Source organism: Rhodnius prolixus, unplaced genomic scaffold (genome assembly GCF_049639745.1).
Source record: "Rhodnius prolixus isolate KJV_2025 unplaced genomic scaffold, Rpr scaffold_13, whole genome shotgun sequence".
In the NCBI taxonomy this organism is placed as follows: domain Eukaryota; kingdom Metazoa; phylum Arthropoda; class Insecta; order Hemiptera; family Reduviidae; genus Rhodnius; species Rhodnius prolixus.
Window position 1 is genome coordinate 14,846,073 of NW_027411583.1, and position 19,968 is coordinate 14,866,040.

The following is a 19,968-nucleotide window of genomic DNA, read 5'->3' on the forward strand; positions in this document are numbered from 1 at the left end:
TATGTAAAAAAGGCAAGCACTGTCAAAAACATTTAAGTATAATAATTGATAATAAATATATATTTTATTTTCGAGAGAGGTAACGTGACTGTATGTAATGTAACTGCTCAGCTGGTGCTATCTGCTCTGGTAGTTAACGTGGCAGCCATTGCCCAGAATATTGTGTTTCGTTAATACACTTAAGATAAAATTTTGTATTTGTAATGCCGTACAATATCCTAATTACTGAAAAGCAAAACAAGTCGCCAAATGAGATTGTTTACGTTAAGGCTTCAGGTATATTCCAGAAGTTAATGTATAGACATATAAATGAAGCTAATTGGTACTTAGAAAGTTTAATTGTAACATTGTTAATTTTGATTTAGAGCTGGGCGGAATATTAAGAGTTGATTCTTCTTTAAGACCGCCTAAAAAACCGCTATATTATCTGAAGCAAATATTGTATGAAATATTTCTTCCTAGAGAATTTCCAACTAGCGTGAGCAAGGACTATGTGAGTTATCAAATATGGGACACAATCCAGGTAAATTCAGTTACAAAAAAAAAAAAATGAGATTTTGCAATTATTTTTGTTAGTATGTAATGAAGTGTGCAGGCATCTTGCAGTACTGTATCAAATACATTGGTTACAAAAACAATATTAGAAGGTTTGGGAGTGGGAGACAATACAGCCACCTCAGCCGGGGCTACTATAACTTGGATTTTGAAAGAAGGAACCGGAAAATTATCTGGAATTCTATTTGCTTGGTTTAGCAGGTATTAGTTTTATTGCATTTAGCTTATTGATTTATTTTTTTTAGTAAGGATGATATTAAAAAAACGAATCTTGTGGAAGTTTAGCGACAAAGCCTGTTTCTCTTTCTTGGTACTCTTTACATTCTCTTACCGTCGTAAGACGAAGTATTTTCTTGCAGAAAAATTAAAGTATCACTGTAAAAATGTTTTATTATTCTTTAGAAAGACGCCCTGCAATAAATGTTGTAGGCAACGTTTTAATCACTTTTCTAGTTGATAATGCAGTGTCCAATATTCTCTGCTCCTGTTAATACACGAGTTTTTAAACAATTTGATAACTATTGCATAAAAAGCCCCATTTTTATTTCGCATTTTTCTTAAAAATAGGAAACGGAATTTTTATTTTTACCAGGAAAAAATTGTGGGCTCTAGGCAGTCTTCAGTCTTGTAAAAACAAGTATCTTAAAAAATCTTCAGACATTTTTGAGTAAATATTGTTAGTTGTCACCACAAATATTAGCCCGATTAAGAGAATGTTATGTTTATTCCCAGCTACTTCCATGGTCTCCTGAACTTTATTGAGTGTGAATAGTACTCAATAAAGTCCAAGTACTCAAAATATCTACAGTGTGGGTTCCACAATGGAGGTAAAAAGATTTAGACTGAAAGTAGTTCTATCGTTTACCAAGTTCCGTCTTAAATCTACCGCATACTGTTTCTGGGTGAACGCTAATATTAAGACCAGACTTTACTTGCTATAGTCCTGTTCTTAAATACCAATTTTTTCATAAAAGAGAGATTTATTTTATTTTAGCTTTACCTTCTGATTCTGAGAAAGAAACTTGATTTTGTTAATTTCCATCTATTTATTTCCCTGCATCACCCATTCAGATAAGTACATTTAATTGTGAGAGTAGTCCTCATGACCTTAACCAACTATTTCCTTAACTTGCGCAGCGTCTTCTTTTTCTATACGCTAGACCTGCTACCAGACCAAGGTTAGTATCTGTCGATTGGTGTAGTGTAGGATATTGATGCATAACCTAATCAAAATTTTTGTTTCACAACCCAAGCCTTAACAAAGCTCCTCTGTTTGCAATTATTATTATGGTTGGTAGTGACTTAAAACGATATCTATTATAGCTCCGTCTTTCTAAACAATTACCAAATAAAAATTTTACTTTAAAAAAAATATAATTTTTTACATTTGTAGCAGAAAATATTAAAATATATATTAGTTCAGGACTAGATGCGCAGTGTAAGAAGTGGAGATTATTTGCAGATGTACTAAACGACATTGCGATCCTAACTGAATTGACATTGCTGCCACTGTACCCGGCATTGTCATTAAGAATTTTATGTGTGACCACTTCGATGAAAGCCATGGTAGGCGTTGCAGGAGGCGCTACTCGGGCTGCTATCACCCAGCATCAGGTACTTGGTTTCTTCAATGCGTTCGTCTCCTTCTAGGCTGTAGAACTTTAAAAAGGCCAACTTCAAATTTTATTTAATTACTTCTTAACAATGAAAGTTTTTGCGCGCTGAAAATTGTTTCGAAAGTTGGTTGGCCAACTTGCTTTATATAGCAAGCATATGATAGATAATGTGGTTAGGTTCGCAGTGCTGGATAATATTTTTTATTTTATTCGTCGTATCACGCTATCTAGAGATAGATTAATCAGATCGCGGTAGATTTAGACTTCACTTATGTTTCAGTCCCACACTACACTTGCTGACTCGCATTTCTATTCGGATTTGTATTTACATAATATGAGAGGCATTGAGATATTAAAAAAAACGGAAAAATCTTACTATTCTTATAATCAAGATCGATATTTTCTAAGTAAGGCTCAGAATTTAATCAGTCCAAATTTTTGCACAGGCGGTCAAACAAAACATGGCTGATGTGTCTGCTAAAGACGGAAGCCAGGAAACTTGTGTAAATTTGGTTGCTTCTCTTTTGAGTGCCGTTCTTCTGGTGACTATCGTCAACACCAGGTAATCATAAATTGTTCAAAATTTACATATGTATATTAATTTTACTTGAATTCTTATTTAGTTGTCATTGTTATATTTGTCAGCTGCTGCTTCCTGTAGAACCTGACTTCTTAATTTGGGTAGCCATCTTCAGAACTCTGATTTGCAAACTAACTGCTGATTCTCCAAGCTTCCCTGAAGAGAGTCTGAATAAGTACTTGCCAAGAGTTGGAGAGAAACATGAACTAACTAAAACCTTCTGCCCCTTTAATTTCGGGAGGTTTTTCGGAATATTCAGGGAGAGATGGGAGTGGTGTTGTAAATGGTACCAGTGTGTGTGGTTTGCTGGTTCCCATCGAAATCGTCGGTTTATCTCAATAGGAGGTACTATCAAGGTGATCTCCCTTGATAAATGTTCAAGAAAGTAATAGATAATTCCTTAGAGAACTGGGTGGATTGTTTCTTCATCTTCAGAAGATGATACAGGATGATGAATGGTCTTTCTTAGTGTCAGTGGAAATTTATTTATTTGCTATTATTTGGAACGATTTTCATAACGAAGGTTACAGTTTTAACCAGCTTCCATCTTTAAAATAAAAAGGTGTTTTTTACATATAAAAAAAAATCAATTAAAAATATGCAAAAAACAATGTGCAAGGTAATTGTAATTAGTTTTAGGCTAGGTTGAGCGAAAAATGACTGAAATTGACATTCATTTCTCTTCCTTCTCGAATAATTTCTACATAACACTTTTATGATTCAACTCAGATATTATGAAAATTATTAAAATGTTTAGGTATTTATTTTTATTGTTTTTTAGCCAACTAGGTGCGACAAAACAGTTGTTTTCCGAATTAAGGTGGCCGCACTTTTCCAGAAAGTGACGCCAATTCTCAGCCATTAATCTAGGACCTTTGTTTTTTAAGCAAGAACATTATCAGCTGATGGCACTAATTCTTGGTTTAACAATTTTTTTTTATGTCAATTGGATACTAATTGTGTTAAAAATCTATATTAAAAAACATACTAGCCCATGCTTAAAATACCTTTTATTCTATCATTTTTGAGGAATTTTTTTTTTGTAAATTAAATTTTTTATACGTGTGTAATATAATAAAAACTTGAGAATGTCTTTTATTTAAACTTTTTAAACGCTGTGGACAAATAATTTTCATTACTTGTTTCAGTGTGTTGTGGTATTTATTCTTATTTATGACGTCTCTTCATTTATATGCAAATTACAAGGCTGTTAAATCATTAAATTTTAATACTTTCAATCGAGAAAGGTTACTGTTGGTAATTCAAGAATATTTATCAAGGGAGATCATCCTACCTCCTATTGAGATAAACCGAAGGGAATCTGTTTATCTAGGCTTTGGTCTTTCAGGTACCGTTTTCCTGTGTTTCAATTTTTTTTTTTTAAGTCACCTTCTAATTTTGAATAATTTAATTTTTAATTTATTTTTTAGATTTAAAGTTGTGTGGTTTTAGAATAAAAAGTGGCCATTCGTTTGAAAAACTAATGAAAAATGTGTGCCCCTTTGAGGTACAACTATTGACTCATATGTTTAAAGATAGAAAATATATTATATTTATGGTGAGCAGCCAGAAGACAATACATATTCTATTACATCAAGAGCACACATGTATTGACCTCATCGATGCACATTACCGTGCAGTATTGTTCGCCATTGGAACATCCTTCTTACATAACACAGATCTCGTAAGATTTCACTTAATACTTTTTTATCTGGGTTAGGGTGTGTGCAGCATAACATAAAAACGAAAAATCACAAAAAATTCAAATTTGTTATTTCGCTTGGGCACGCGACACGTTTGGTCAAAATCCACTTAAATAAAATTATTAAGTTCCAGAAGATCCATTTGATAATATTGTCCGTTTTATGATGCTTACGACACCACTGTCCACCTCATTTTGAGTATGAATCACAACAGTTCCAAAGACTGCTATTCATGAGCACTCTGCAATGTTAGTGCAGTTGAAAATATATACATTTTTAGGGTTTGTGCCTGTATTGAAAGAATTGCAATAAATAACAGGAAAAATTGTATTTTTCACAAAGATTTATTGATCATTTTAGACGGTAATTATGGTAGAATTATATTTATACCAAACAGGACTACCAATATTACTTGGAGCCATGCCATGTTTTTAATTTTCCACTTCAATTTCAATTATTGTACGTAGCAGCTGTTTTGTTTTTCTTAATTTTTGTACTAGATAAATAAAAGTCAACTTGTCGGACAGATTATGGCCCATGGTATACCTTCAATAAACTGATAAATTGTACTCAGTTAAACTTAAGAATTGGAGAGAGAGAGATAGAGACTAGTTGTGTTGTGTTTCGCACCGTAGTTTTCGGCTTTGTAAACAGTGAGTAAAGTAGGAGGCCATCGATCCATTCTCCAGGGAATCTAATCTGCATTATATTGCAGCCTATTTGAAAAATAGACAGTTCATAAGCTGCAAAAATTTATTTACTTTTATAGATTCATAAATTGAAGTATAAGTGATTTTTTTCTGTATTTTAGGAACTTCTAGGCGGAAGGCATCCAAATGAACATTGCCAAATTTCTAAATTGAAGCATCACTTAATTTCTTTAAAAACTAACCTACTTTCTGGAAGTCATACGTCAGGCAGTGGTGAAGTGTTGATGATAACTGATCAGTTTGCTTCTCGTGGTGTTCAAAATTTTGTCAAAAGTTTATCCAAAAGCGGTAAGATTTGAATTTATGTATAAGTAAGAGGGTTTTACGAATCGGTCGCACGGCAATTTAGTAGTAAGTAAGGGCTGTTTCGCAGTTTTCTAGCTTTAAGAAATTGTAATTGTGGAAATTCTTCAATGCTTATGAACTACATTTTTAACAAAGAAGGAAACCTTGCTTTTCATCCATTAAAAAATATACTTAAAAATTCTTAGAAGGTAATCCAAAAATGAAAAATTAACTTTACCCAACAAGAATTAATGTTTAAAAAAAGTCTGTTGAATATTATTTTACCCTGCCAATTTTCATTGTATCCCTGACTGGTTTCGGACTTCCTTACATGATTAGAGGTAGATTAATCAGTATGGTGTAGAGATTTGGACTTGGCTGCTACTACTAGTCACTCTCACTTAGTCGTCTTTTCAAATAACCCAGGCTATGATATTTAATGCACAGTTTCCCAGTTTTACACCCTGATAATAAACAATGTAGTTACTGTTCCTCTTTAGGGAGAAAAGGTTCATTGTTAAATGACTATGATGTATCCGTGCCATTAATGAAGCAAGCATATTTACCGTTTGTTCAAACATTTCAGTAGTAACCGAAGCGGTGTCATCTGTGAATTCTAACACCGGCAAAACCCTTACATAAATGATATATCATTTATGTAAGGGTATGAGTCGGAGAGGTTCCAAAAAATGATCCTTCCTGAACTTACTTTTTATTACTGAAGCCACTCACTAAAAGAATTAACTGGGTTATGTAATTTTTTAGGTAATCAAGGAAACCAGTAGATCCACGTTGTGATTACTTTTAATGTGCCTAAATTGGACGTTACCCTTCAAATAAATCTCTTTTCTGTTCAAGGTTGGGATGTTGACAGGCACTTGTTGGAAATTAAAGATTGGAGAGCGAAGTGGGCAGGCAAGGTTTTACCAATTGAGTCAGATCTAGGCAGGAAAATTATATAAATGGAGCTGTATGAATTTCTTTACTATTCAAATAATTTCATGGATTTGTACAAATTTTAATGAAATAAAAGTTAATTTTCTTTTTAATTTTTGACTCATTTATTGTTTACATTTACCGACAACTATTTTGTAAAAAGTAATTGCTTAGAAAAATGGCAGCAGAATATGTAAGTTGTGATTCATGTTTGTATAAAATTTATTATGAGTAAAAAATAATAAGAAATTAGAAATTGGTAAACTGTAGTGAATGAAAGGCTGCAAATTACGTTATTTAGGTCTGTTTTTTTAAGGAAGAGATTAAGGGAGATGAGTTATACTGCTCAAAAATATAAAATGTCATTGTTAATTGTCACATTTTCACTTTCTCCTATCCCAGGTAAGCAAAGTATTGGATCAATATCAACCTCTTTGGAAACATTGGTTAAGAGGATAAACGTCTCAATAAATCTTAATTATATTCAAAATTTTAATAATAGGTTGTTTTATATTTAAAAATATAACCATAGTTAAACATAAAAAAAATATAAACTAATATGATGTAAGGACTTACTAATGATAAAGTTATGTGAATCTTGTTAATGTCTTAATTTGAAATGCATGACTTAGGTACACATTTAGATATAAAATTGTATATATGTATATTTAACCTCTACATATATGTATACAAGAAAAGAGGGAGTTACATTTATCATTAATTTAAAGATGCCATTTATTAAATGAAAATTGTCAAATTAATAATTTTTTAGTTAGATTACATTTGTTTATATAGAAAAGTTTTTATCGGCAAACTCTCATGTTTTAATCTCGAATTTTCAAATTTTTGTTTGCGTTTAGTAAATTGGGACGGAGTTAGGTAATAATTTTTCTACATTTCCGATTTCTGCACATATGACTTATTCTACTTGTTAGTTCAATACATTGCACTGGAGAGGCTATGATGCAATTATCTCGATGAAATACTACTCATATTTCAGTTAATTAACAATCCTTGAGCAGATTTCTCGATCAATTATTGATTATAGTTTCTTCAAATTGTGCAGAATGTTTTTTTTAAGCGTTATGTGTGCTGTTGCACTATTTTCTCGTATTCCTCACTTCAATAACCACACCTCCATTCGACGATGAATATTTATTGGAATGGTCAAAATGCAATTCAGGGGTACCTGTTCGAAATTTACTTTTTGTAACAGTTTTAGTTTCCGTTGATTCTATCTTTTCTTGTCGCCCACCTGGCATTGGTACAGTTTTCTTAGTATAACTTTGTACGGTATTAGTGACTGACGGCTTCAACGGATCATCTGATTTAGTCGTATAACTTACTGTTTGCGTGTAATCGTTGCTACCACGGCGTATTACGCTTCTATTTAAATCTGGAGAACTTGTACGGTATAAATTTGTATTAGTAGTAAGTAAATTTGGTGAGTTGACCCTGTCTAATGGTGAACTCGTGTTGCTCCTAAAAGATGTACTATATTCTAACTTACCATTTTTCAAAGGCGTGCTCGTCCTGACTGGTTCATGTTTGTTCTCATCCAGATCAGTGCTACCGCCATGCAATGTTTTATACAACTCTGGAGCTCTGTCCATCAAACCTTTCAAGAAGATTTTCTTTTTAGTATCAACAGTGGATCTAGAAGTGTAACCATTGTGTTTTACATATCTATTTTGATCGAATGTTCCTAACGGTTTTCGGTAGAAATCCGAAGTATCATGGCTAAGGTCTCTAGAACTACGACTGATACTAGTAATCAATCCTGGACTTTTCAAGGGTTCTTGGGATTCATCGAGACGGTGTAAATGTGGATTTGATGTGTAACGATTGCTCTCTCTCAGGGTAACGCTGCCAGCATGCACATTGAAACTCTTGCTTCTCAACAAGTTTGAACGATATGTGCGTGCAGGTTTGGCCGGTCCGACCGTTGGAGTGGACGAGTTCACGTTGTTCACTATGCTCACGTTGAACATGCTGTTGCTGTTGGTGGCACCCAGTCGGTTGAACCGTTCACCACTGGTCGCGCCACTCTCACCATTGCTGCGGGTCACGTACACCTACAAACAGAAAAATACCATATTACAGTGGAGTCTCGGTTATCCGTCACCCTTTTATCCGTCTATTCCAATTAACCGTCACTCTCATCAGTATTTACAAAATTAAAAAAATCAACAAAAAATTATGTCGCAAACATTGTATTCATTAATTTTAATACACAATAGAATGAATTGAATAATGAAAGATACCTGACCTTTAAGGCTTAAGCGTATAAACGTATAAAATATGTATACCAGTTAATATAAAGTTATATACACATTAAACAAAAGAATCTGAAAATTTTCCTGTTTTTTCCATTATCCGTCTAAATCAACCCTTATACTTAACATTTTAAACTGTAAGTTTTTGTTAAGGAGATTTTTGTACCTTTTGGATAGATTTTCCTTTTTGTCTATTTTGTAAAGTTACATATCTGCTTTACAGATTTTTTTAAAATTTGGAATAAGAAATACTATCATTATAACCTGATAAGGTGTTAATTACCACTGGAGAGATCTTTTTAAAGAATGATTGTAGTTGCGGCTCCCAAACCATCCTCAATAACAATTTTTTTGAGAAAGCGTTTTGAATAACATAGGAAGGTATTTGTACGTAAATAGCAAAATTAAACTGCGATTTCAGTACTTCCTTTTAAGAGGAGTAAGAAAAATAAACTAGGATTGCAGTACTTCTCCCTAAAAGGCAGAGGCAAAGATTTTTTAATCGAACAATTCATTGATTTAAATCGGTTCACTCATTGATAATTTAAACGATTGCAGTACTTCCTCTTAGTAGGAGCAAGAGAATCAGCAACGTAGAGGAGCTTTAACCACTTATTCGAGCTGAATTTTATCAAAATCGGACTAAGGGTTATAGAAATATTGGTAATAATAGTTTAAGAGGGAAGGGATTAGCTATGTGGTTAGCATACTGGACTCCCACGCGGAGGTCCCGGGTTCGAATCCAGCAGCTGACCCTTAGATTTTCTCTTCCTAGGAGCTTCTTACAGCTCACTGTCCGGTGATGGACAGTGTTGTCTGTAACGAGAGAACACTGTCCGGAGGCCGGCAGTGCACTGGAAAAAGCTCCGGGCGCTAATAACCTCAGCTGTTGATGCGCCAAAAAAAAAAAAAAAAATAATAATAATAATAGTTTAAGAAAAGGCCTTATTTGGGTGTGGCGAACTCTCCTCCTTATGAGACACAGCGTCGAGACTTTTAAAGTGCAAATCTGTACAAAAAAAATTTCGATTTGAATGACACTTCATTCATGAAAATCGGTTCACGTGTCGATAATTTAAAACGATTGCTATACTTCCCTTTAACAAGTGTAAGAGCTGATCGTCGCTTTAATGTTACGTAGGGGAGCCCTAACCCTATCATCCTACCAAATTTTATCATAATCGGGCCAAGATTTACAAAGTAATTAGTAATCTCCTTAACAAAAACTTACAGTTTTAAAAGTTAAGTATAAGGGTTGATTAAACGCCAAAAGGTACACAAATCAGCAGTTCCCAACATTTCATTAATACTTCATTGATATAATTTAAGTAATTTTACTGCATTAACTTTTCCTTCACATTTTTTAGAATTTATTAGATGTCACAGACCCTTATGCTGGCCATTTTCGTCTACAAAATATTTACTCAAGTAGCACACCATTTAACTTAGATTGACTGTAATATCTATTTATCTATAATAATCAAACTATTAATCACAGGTGAAAAAGAAAACGTTATAAAAAATATAAAAAAAATAAGAGGCTAAAAAATTCATAAACTTTTTTTACATCAATAATTTTATGTATTTATTTTTATTTTTAAATAAAAATCATTGGTTTAAGTTCATTCTTCGATTAAAGTAATTGTTATTTTATGTTGTAGTCAAACGTTTGTAATAATAAGTAATAAATAATCTGGCTTTATCGCAAATAATATAGTTTTCTTCAATTACATTCTCAATCTAGGTGTTCTTCCCACAATGTTATATATATGTAATATAAAATAAAGAAAATAAAGATATGCATATTTTTAGGACAGCTAATTATTCCAGTATTTTACCATAAGTAAAATTAGGGGGACTAAATTAAATTACAATTGAGAAATGAGTAAATATTGTTGAATAATCTACTTGTTATTAAATGTATGTTATTTGTGCTCACGAATATTTCGGTAAGGCGAATTTAAGACTGAAATATTGTTTTGAATCCTCCGTGATTGAAATTTAAAAAGTGGCCGACTCTAACTTTGTTTTTTTCTACTTTAACATGCATGTATATGTGACTACTCAGAATAATTCATCACTCATTTTATCATAATTATAATAAAAAAATGTTATGAATGAACTGGCCAGCATAAGGGTCTGTGACATCTAATAAATTCTAAAAAATGTGAAGGAAAAGTTAATGCAGTAAAATTACTTAAATTATATCAATGAAGTATTAATGAAATGTTGGGAACTGCTGATTTGTGTACCTTTTGGCGTTTAATCAACCCTTATACTTAACTTTTAAAACTGTAAGTTTTTGTTAAGGAGATTTTTGTACCTTTTGGATAGATTTTCCTTTTTGTCTATTTGCAAAGTTACGTCTGCTTTACAGATTTTTTAAAATTTGGAATAAGCTATTCTATCATTATAACCTGATAAGGTGTTAAATCGGAACCGTAACTACCACTGGAGAGATCTTTTTAAAGAATGATTATAGTTACGGTCCCCAAACCATCCTCAATAACCATTTTTTTGAGAAAGCGTTTTGAATAAAATAGGAAGGTATTTGTACGTAAATAGCAAAATTAAACTGCGATTTCAGTACTTCCTTTTAAGAGGAGCAAGAAAAATAAACTGCGATTACAGTACTTCTCCCTAAAAGGCAAAGATTTTGAATCGAACTACAATTCATTGATGAAAATCGGTTCACTCATTGAAAATTTTAACGATTGCAATACTTCCTCTTAGTAGGTGTAAGAGCATGATGGCACTTCACAGCCACGTAGAGGAGCTTTAACCACTTCTTCTTACTAAATTTTATCAAAATCGGACTAACCGTTATAGAAATATTGGTAATAATAGTTTTAGAAAGGGCCTTACTTGGGTGGGGCAAACTCCCCTCCTTATGAGGCACAGCGTCGAGACTTTTAAAGTGCAAATCTGTACAAAATTTCGATTCGAATGACACTTTATTCATGAAAATCGGTTTACGTTTCGATAATTTGAAACGATTGCTATACTTCCCCTTAACAAGTGTAAGAGCAGATCGTCGCTTTAATGTTAGGTAGGGGAGCCCAAACCCTGTCATCCTACCAAATTTTATCAAAATCGGGCTAAGATTTACAGAGTAATTAATGATAATAATTTTGGAGGGGGCCTTACATAAAAGGGGCTAACTCCTCTCCCATTCCATGTACAGCGTCGCGACCCCCAAAAGGCACATCTACATAAAATTCCGAATCGAATGACATCTCATTCATGAAAATCGGTTCACGCGTTTAGGCGCTACGTTGTTTACAAAAAAGGTAACAACAACAAGAAGAACAAGAAGAACAAGAACAAGAACATTTTTTGAAAATGCCGTTTTTGCTCATTTTGAGCATCTTTTTTCTCAATATCTATCAAATCTAGCTTGTTGGAAAAAAATTACAGTCATAAAGGAGGATTTGCCCTATATTTTAAAGAAAATTTGGGAATTTTATCTTTTATAGAAAAAGAGAAAAAAATTGTCAAAGTTGGGTGTTTTTAAACCTAACGCTTTTTCGTGCAGTTTTTGATGATCAACCCTTATACAACTGTCCTACCGGACAGTTTTAATATAATTTTTGAGGGGGCCTTACATTAAGGGGGCTAACTCCTCTCCCATTTGATGTGCAGCGTCGAGACCCCCAAAAGGCACATCTACATAAAATTCCGAATCGAATGACACCTCATTCATGAAAATCGGTCCGCGCGTTTAGGCGGTACGTTGTTTACAAAAAAGGTAACAACAAGAAGAAGAAGAACAAGAACATTTTTTGAAAAAGCGGTTTTTGCTCATTTTCGGCAACTTTTTTCTCGAAACCTATTAGATCTGGGTGGTTGCAAAAAAAATTACAGTTATAAAGGAGGGTTTGCCCTTTATTTTAAAGAAAATTTGGGAATTTTATCTTTTATAGAAAAAGAGAAAAAAATTGTCGAAGTTTGGTGTTTTTCAACGTTACGCTTTTTCGTGCAGTTTTTGTCGATCAACCCTTATTAAAACTGTCCGGTAGGAACCTCATGAATGAGGTGTCATTGGATTCGGAATTTTATGTAGATGTGCCTTTTGGGGGTCTCGATCCTGTACATCGAATGGGAGAGGAGTTAGCCCCCTTAATGTAAGGCCCCCTCCAAAATTATTATTACTAATTACTCTGTAAATCTTGGCCCGATTTTGATAAAATTTGGTAGGATGATAGGGTTAGGGCTCCCCTACGTAACATTAAAGCGGCGATCAGCTCTTACACTTGTTAAGGGGAAGTATAGCAATCGTTTCAAATTATCGACACGTGAACCGACCGAAGTGTCATTCGAATCGAAATTTTGTACAGATTTGCACTTTAAAAGTCTCGACGCCGTGCCTCATAAGGAGGGGAGTTCGCCCCACCCAAATAAGGCCCTTTCTAAAACTATTATTACCAATATTTCTATAACGCTTAGTAAGATTTTGATAAAATTCAGCTCGAATAAGTGGTTAAAGCTCCTCTACGTTGCTGATGCTCTTGCACCTACTAAGAGGAAGTACTGCAATCGTTTAAATAATCAATGAGTGAACCGATTTAAATCAATGAATTGTCGTTCGATTAAAAAATCTTTGCCTTTTAGGGAGAAGTACTGCAATCGTAGTTTATTTTTCTTACTCCTCTTAAAAGGAAGTACTGAAATCGCAGTTTAATTTTGATATTCACGTACAAATACCTTCCTACGCTTTTTCAAAAACATTGTTATTGGGGATGGTTTGGGGGACCGCAACTATAATCATTCTTTAAAAAGATCTCTCCAGTGGTAGTTACGGTTCCGACTTAACACCTTATCAGGTTATAATTATAGAATTGCTTATTCCAAATTTTAAAAAAATCTGTAAAGCAGATATGTAACTTTGTAAAATAGACAAAAAGGAAAATCTATCCAAAAGGTACAAAAATCTCCTTAACAAAAACTTACAGTTTAAAATGTTAAGTATAAGGGTTGATTAAACGCCAAAAGGTACACAAATCAGTAAGTACCCAACATTTCATTAATACTTCATTAATATTTAAGTAATTCTACTGCATTAATTTTCATTAATAAGTTATTTTTTAGAATTTATTAGATGTCACAGACCCTTATGCTGGCCACTTCATTTATAATATTTTTTTGTTATAATTATGATAAATCACATAAATATGTACATGCATGTTAAAGTAGAAAAATACAAAGTTAGAGTCGGCTACTGTCTTGAATTCGTCTTACCGAAATATTCGTGAGCACAAATAACACACAGTTATAACAAGTAGTTTATTCAACAACAATTATTGATTTCTCGATTGTAATTTAATTTAGTCCCCCTAATTTTACTTATAGTAAAATACTGGAATAATTAGCTGTCCTAAAAATATGCATATCTTATTTACTTTATATTACATATATACAACATTGTGGGATGAATACCTAGATTGAGAATGTAATTGAAGAAAACTATGTTACTTGCGATAAAGCCAGATAATTATTATAAACGTTTGACTACTTCATAAAATAACAATTACTTTAATCGAAGAATGAACTTAAACCGACGATTTTTGAAAATCATTGATGTATGTTGGTGAAGTTTCTTTTAAAAGAAAGTTTTGAATTTTTTAGCCTCATAATTTTTTTTTATTTTTTGTAACGTTTTTCTTTTTAACCTGTAATTAATAGTTTCATTATTATAGATAACTAGATATTACAGTCAATCTACAGTGCTACTTGAACATATATTTTGTAGACGAAAATGGCCAGCATAAGGGTCTGTGACATCTAATAAATTCTAAAAAATAACTTATTAATGAAAATTAATGCAGTAGAATTACTTAAATATTAATGAAGTATTAATGAAATGTTGGGTACTTACTGATTTGTGTACCTTTTGGCGTTTAATCAACCCTTATACTTAACATTTTAAACTGTAAGTTTTTGTTAAGGATACTCGTACAACTGTCCTACCGGACAGTTTTAATTACTAATAACTCTGTAAATCTTGGCCCGATTATGATAAAATTTGGTAGGATGATGGGGTTAGGGCTCCCCTACGTAACATCAGAGCGACGTTCTGCTCTTACACTTGTTAAGGGGAAGTATAGCAATCGTTTCAAATTATCGACACGTGAACCGATTTTCATGAATAAAGTGTCATTCGAATCGACATTTTGTATAGATTTGCACTTTAAAAGTCTCGACGCTATGCCTCGTGAGGAGGGGAATTTGCCCCACCCAAGTAAGGCCCTTTCTAAAACTATTAATACTAATATTTCTATAACGCTTTGTCCGATTTTGATAAAATTTAGCAGGAAGAAGTGGTTAAAGCTCCTCTACGTGGCTGTGAAGTGCCATCATGCTCTTACACCTACTAAGAGAAAGTATTGCAATCGTTAAAATTATCAGTGAGTGAACCGATTTACACCAATGAATTGTCGTTCGATTCAAAATCTTTGCTCTTAGGGAGCAGTACTGTAATTGCAGCTTATTTTTCTTACTCCTCTTAAAAGGAAGTACTGAAATCGCAGTTTAAATTTGTTACTTAAGTACAAATACCTTCCTATTTTATTCAAAACGCTTTCTTAAAAAAAAAATTGTTATTGAGGATGGTTTGGGGACCGCAACTATAATCATTCTTTAAAAAGATCACTCCAGTAGTAGTTACGGTTCCGACTTAACACCTTATCAGGTTATAATGATAGAATCGCTTATTCCAAATTTTAAAAAAATCTCTAAAGCAGATATGTAACTTTGGAAAAGAGACAAAAAGGAGAATCTATCCAAAAGGTACAAAAATCTTCTTAACAAAAACTTACAGTTTAAAATGTTAAGTATATGGGTTGATTAAACGCCAAAAGGTACACAGCTCTTCAGCTCTTCGCAAAGATTTAAGACTAAGGGATTCTAGATAGGATATACTCGAGGCTCTGCATGCAGAACGCCTTTTGGACAATAATCCTTGAGGTGCAAGTCCCACTCAATGCTCCCAAGATGTCTGAGAAAGGTTCTCCTCCCAAATTAAAAGAACTAGGGCATTTCAAGGAAGTTTAAGGAAGAAAGGGGAACCAGTAGTTATTTCGTGATGTCCAAGGCACATAGATATTACTCCCCCAATATTCCAAAAATGAAATTTCTTAGGAGAGTACAAATCCTCCGCCCCTGGTAATCTGGTTTGGTTAGTAAATTGGTGAAGGCTTTCTAGGGAAAGAACAGCCAATCAGGGTTAACAATATCCAGCCATCTCACTCTCCAATGACCCTAGACAGGATACATCCCGTTTCAACATCTGGAAAAAATCTAATCTCTACGTAATTACTTTTTTATTGATTGCCGGAAAATTACATCTTTATTCAGAAGTGTTTCGCTAAATCCTTGGTTCAAAATCATGAACTTCAGCAAAATAATTAAGGATTTAAAGAATTAAAAACATGAAGTATAATTACCTGTTTTTTTGCTTTATGTTCTTGCAGTTTTCTTGGAAGAGTTTGCACACCGCCTCTGTCGCTGTAATAGAGACTGGTTTCGGGCGGAGGGGTCTGCTGGCGGTCGTTACTTAATTTACTAGTCGACTTGCTGAATCGACCCAGAGTGCTGGTGTTCGACTGGTGTCTGCCACCGAAGAAGAAAAAGTTTATTAATTATTAATTAAATGGAAACCACCAACAGAGTAATTAAAACAGTCCGGTAGGACAGTTGTATAAGGGTTGATCATCAAAAACTGAGCGAAAAAGCAGAACGTTGAAAACACTTAACTTGGACAATTTTTTTCTCTTGTTTTATGAAAGATAAAATTCCCAAATCTCCTTTAAAATATAGCGCAAATCCTCCTTTATAACTGATTTTTTTACAACAATCTAGTTCTAATAGTTTTTGAGAAAAAAATTGTCAAATATTGGAAAAAGCGGCATTTGGGCAAAATGTTCTTGTTCTTGTTGATAATATTGTAGCAATACATAAAAACAAATTCTCCTTTTTGCCTCGAAACGCGTGGTTACCGTTACCGCATAAAAGAGGAAATATTAATAACAATAATATTTACAGACATAAGAAGCTCTAAATTAATCAAAACTTAACTCCCTTACTAGTAAGTTCTATCACAGGGCACCTTTTATATTTATGAACGAGGGGCAGGGGTGTTAATCTAGTGATCAAGAGCGTGGCTTTGTAAGTGGGAGTTCCCCAGTTCGAATCCCGCGTATGACTACTTTTTGTTTGTTTGAAAATTACTCATAGTAAAGTATGAGCTTCTACCCCCGTCCACACCTAATTGGCAGATATACGTTAAGCCCCACCTGAAAAATTGGCATTACTTTCTTTACTATTCGCGTACGACACTCAAGCCAATGTTATTGTTCGGTTACTCAAATTTTAAGATAGAGCTGATTTGTTATAATATTTTTATCTGTACGAATGGGGGCAAACTATTAAAAAGTGCAAAAATTTCCTAACTGTTCACAATGGCACATTGAACAATAATAACAAATTTTTAGTTTAAATTTAACAATAGCATTTAACATTCAATTAACTTTGCGTTACGAAATTTTATTATACTATTTCTAAATAATCCCAGTCATAATGTAATTGAGCGTTAATCAGTTATTTTTATTGCTTGCTTGAGTTTTAGTTATACTTTTTAACTTCTACCTCAATATATTTTATCAAGTTATTTATTCAAGAATCTTCCTAGAATGATTGTATGTAGGGACATTATCTTCAACAAATGTCTCATATTATGTACACTGATTCTTCCACTACATACAGTGATTCAAAAAAGTTTTCATACACGATCTATTTTCAGAAAAATGCGGCTGAGAAAATTAGAGGAAAATGGATTAACGACAAAAATTTAGTTATAACTCTAATTCATATTTTTTTAAAAAAAAGAAGAAAAAGAAGATAGTAAACACCAATTGCAAATGTTGGCTGACGACGTCTCTTGTACGTGTGGGAAGCGAGGATGAGTCGTAGTGGGCGCACATATGAGGGGGTGGCACTACACCCAGCTTTTGGCCAATTTTCTAAAGTTTGTATTTTTAAAGGAGTGGTTTGCTTTAATTGTTACAAAGTTCATCATCCTTACGTACAGTCTGACATTAATTTCTCCATTGAGTTTCCAACTGAAAACATTGAGCGCACTTTTCCAAATGTAGGCGAATTATTAGCAAAAATCTGAGAGAAGCAAGAATAGCGATTATGGGCCATTTTAGAGTTGCCTGTGGTTTTACATTTTTTTATTTAATCAAAATTACTTCTTATATCACAGAGATGGTGAAACCGTAAATTGCACGGATTGCACACATTAAAGGGGAAACTAAAACTGCCAGAAAACTAGCAACTACTGTCTGCTTCTTCTTCTTTTGGTACAGAGGCTCTCTTTGTCCATCTATCTGTCTCGCGGTGTGTCCCGCCCATTGCCATTACATCTTATTTATTGCCTTAATAATGTCCTTTAACCCGTCATTGTTTCAACTCTGTTCTTTATCTTGTCCCGCCGTGTAGGATTGAAAATACTTCTTTCAATCGGTCTCTGGGTGACTTGAAGGAAAAGGACATTTTTCTTACAGAGAGCCAATAACTCAATCAATAATGCATTTTGGTAGGCTATTTTGTGTGTTTGAGAGAGAGAGAGAGAGAGAGAGATATTTATATTTGTTTTAAAAATAAATTTCTTGCATCAGAACTTTCTCCAGGCCAGAGAAATGAAGCAGACTTTGTCTTTAAATGAAATTGGCCTAAATAGCCCCTGGGTAAAAGATATACCGACCCAGTGAGAAGCCCTGTACTGGCTGTTCGAATCTGCGTGAAAATTATTGAATGAAGCGCGTCACAACCTCTTATTTCGTCTTGAATGAAGTGCGTCAAAGTGTTTTCTGTAGAGAGTGAAGTGATCAAAGGAACAGGTTTGTAGAGCACCGCGAACTGCGCAAGACTATATTAGGAGCCAAGGACGGTGCGCCTACAGTATTAGTACGCCAACAGTCACCGCCTTATTGTTTGTGTTCTTTTCTATTTGTTTCTTCTGTAAATCTTTCTGCCTACTGTTACACGAAATATGAAATTAATATTGTACACCTACCATTCAATCAATCAATTCTCTATATTGCAATTATATTAAATGAAAACACAATCAAAATTTGGCTTTACCAACAGAGCCCCCATTTATAAGAATGCTTAAAGCTGTCGCTCCCTGAGAATCCCCGCAAAACTAATTTTCCCCAGAAAACTTTCCAAATAAATGAGAAAAGTATTTCAGTGGCACGGAGGTACTTTATGAACGGAGTTTAAGCATTCTAAGTAATTTGAGCAAATTGAAATATCGATTTTTCTGTTCAAAATTTCCACTACCGTACAATATAAGTTTAACTTCGGGAAATTAATAATCACACAAAAGAAAAGCCATAATACTCTAGGGGAAGTGATGATCTTGTAGGAGAAAACAACCTATCTTGTTGGAGAAAAGCCATTTCTCACATTACGTGGCAAGCACCATCTCGCTCGAGTGATTAAGAGCGCTAATGGCAATAGGAGATGATTCGCAAGAAAAAAAAAATCGCCTTGGATTATCGATAGGGAGTGGAATGGAGTGATGAAATGAGAAGTCTATTTCCTTGTTGCCTCATCTACTTCTTCCCCTTCTAGACTTGTCTCTCACAGCCACAAAATTTGTACTGTGTTGAGAGCTGTTCACCACTACAATCGCCATCCTAAAACGGAAATGTTTTGAAGGCAAAAGTAAAAGGTTCGGAGATGGTTGCGATATTTTTAGATTAACTGTGTAGATAGAGTATAGCAGATTCTGTTATTTTTAGATTAACTGTGTAGATAGACTGTAACAGATTCTATGTCATTTTTAGATTAACTGTAAATAAGGAACTACAGATGAGGGTAAGAAAAAATCTTATTCAATTCGGCTCGAATTGCAAATTTCATTACCTTTTTTTTTTACAAGGAGAGTATCAAGCAAAATTATCGGAACTGAGTTATAACCGTTTTGAGTTGGCAGTGTTTTTAGAAAGTATAAGAAAGGCGGAGAAAGTGCCGGAAGATGAAACGTTATTAAATTAAATAACATAAATTAATAGCATCCAAGTCATTGATGAGTTATTACATTACAATAGATTGGTTTCTTGGTGCCTAAACAATTTTAAAATGCTATAATATCTATGAAAAAGTCAATTATAAAAATTTTACAAATTCAAATTTTCAATAGGACGATAACATAAGACTTGAGTAGAATAAAGTCCAGATCAATTTTGTAATATACCTAACTTTATGTTTCCAGTCATAAAACAAACAGATGCCACCAAT

General features: G+C 33.6%; 2 protein-coding genes across 14 annotated transcripts in view; one reads left to right on the forward strand and one right to left on the reverse strand.

Annotated features, from left to right (window-relative positions):
- Positions 1 to 133: 133 nt before the first annotated feature.
- LOC141448265 (RUS family member 1) lies at positions 134 to 6,498 on the forward strand. The gene is made up of 9 exons (XM_074116539.1): positions 134 to 276; positions 366 to 523; positions 596 to 756; positions 1,974 to 2,169; positions 2,618 to 2,733; positions 3,900 to 4,099; positions 4,182 to 4,435; positions 5,266 to 5,452; positions 6,308 to 6,498. The coding sequence occupies exons 1-9, from the start codon at positions 204 to 206 to the stop codon at positions 6,409 to 6,411; spliced, it is 1,449 nt and encodes a 482-aa protein (XP_073972640.1). The 5' UTR covers positions 134 to 203; the 3' UTR covers positions 6,412 to 6,498.
- A 359-nt stretch (positions 6,499 to 6,857) lies between these two features.
- Positions 6,858 to 19,968, reverse strand: part of chas (chascon) — a 78,049-nt gene continuing 64,938 nt past the window's right edge. For all 13 annotated transcript variants that reach the window (XM_074116517.1, XM_074116518.1, XM_074116525.1 and 10 more), the window contains 2 exons: positions 16,104 to 16,269; positions 6,858 to 8,460 (listed from right to left, as the gene is read on the reverse strand). In XM_074116517.1, the coding sequence (XP_073972618.1) occupies positions 7,486 to 8,460; positions 16,104 to 16,269 (1,141 nt within the window). In that variant the 3' untranslated portion in view covers positions 6,858 to 7,485. The remainder of the gene's footprint in view (positions 8,461 to 16,103; positions 16,270 to 19,968) is intronic.

Bases quoted from the DNA above. Each gene is read 5' to 3' on its own strand.
- LOC141448265 (XM_074116539.1), top strand. From the start codon at position 204: ATGCCGTACAATATCCTAATTACTGAAAAGCAAAACAAGTCGCCAAAT. The intron at 524-595 runs GTAAATTCAGTT...TGAAGTGTGCAG, and splicing joins AAATATGGGACACAATCCAG to GCATCTTGCAGTACTGTATC. The intron at 5,453-6,307 runs GTAAGATTTGAA...TTTCTGTTCAAG, and splicing joins CAAAAGTTTATCCAAAAGCG to GTTGGGATGTTGACAGGCAC.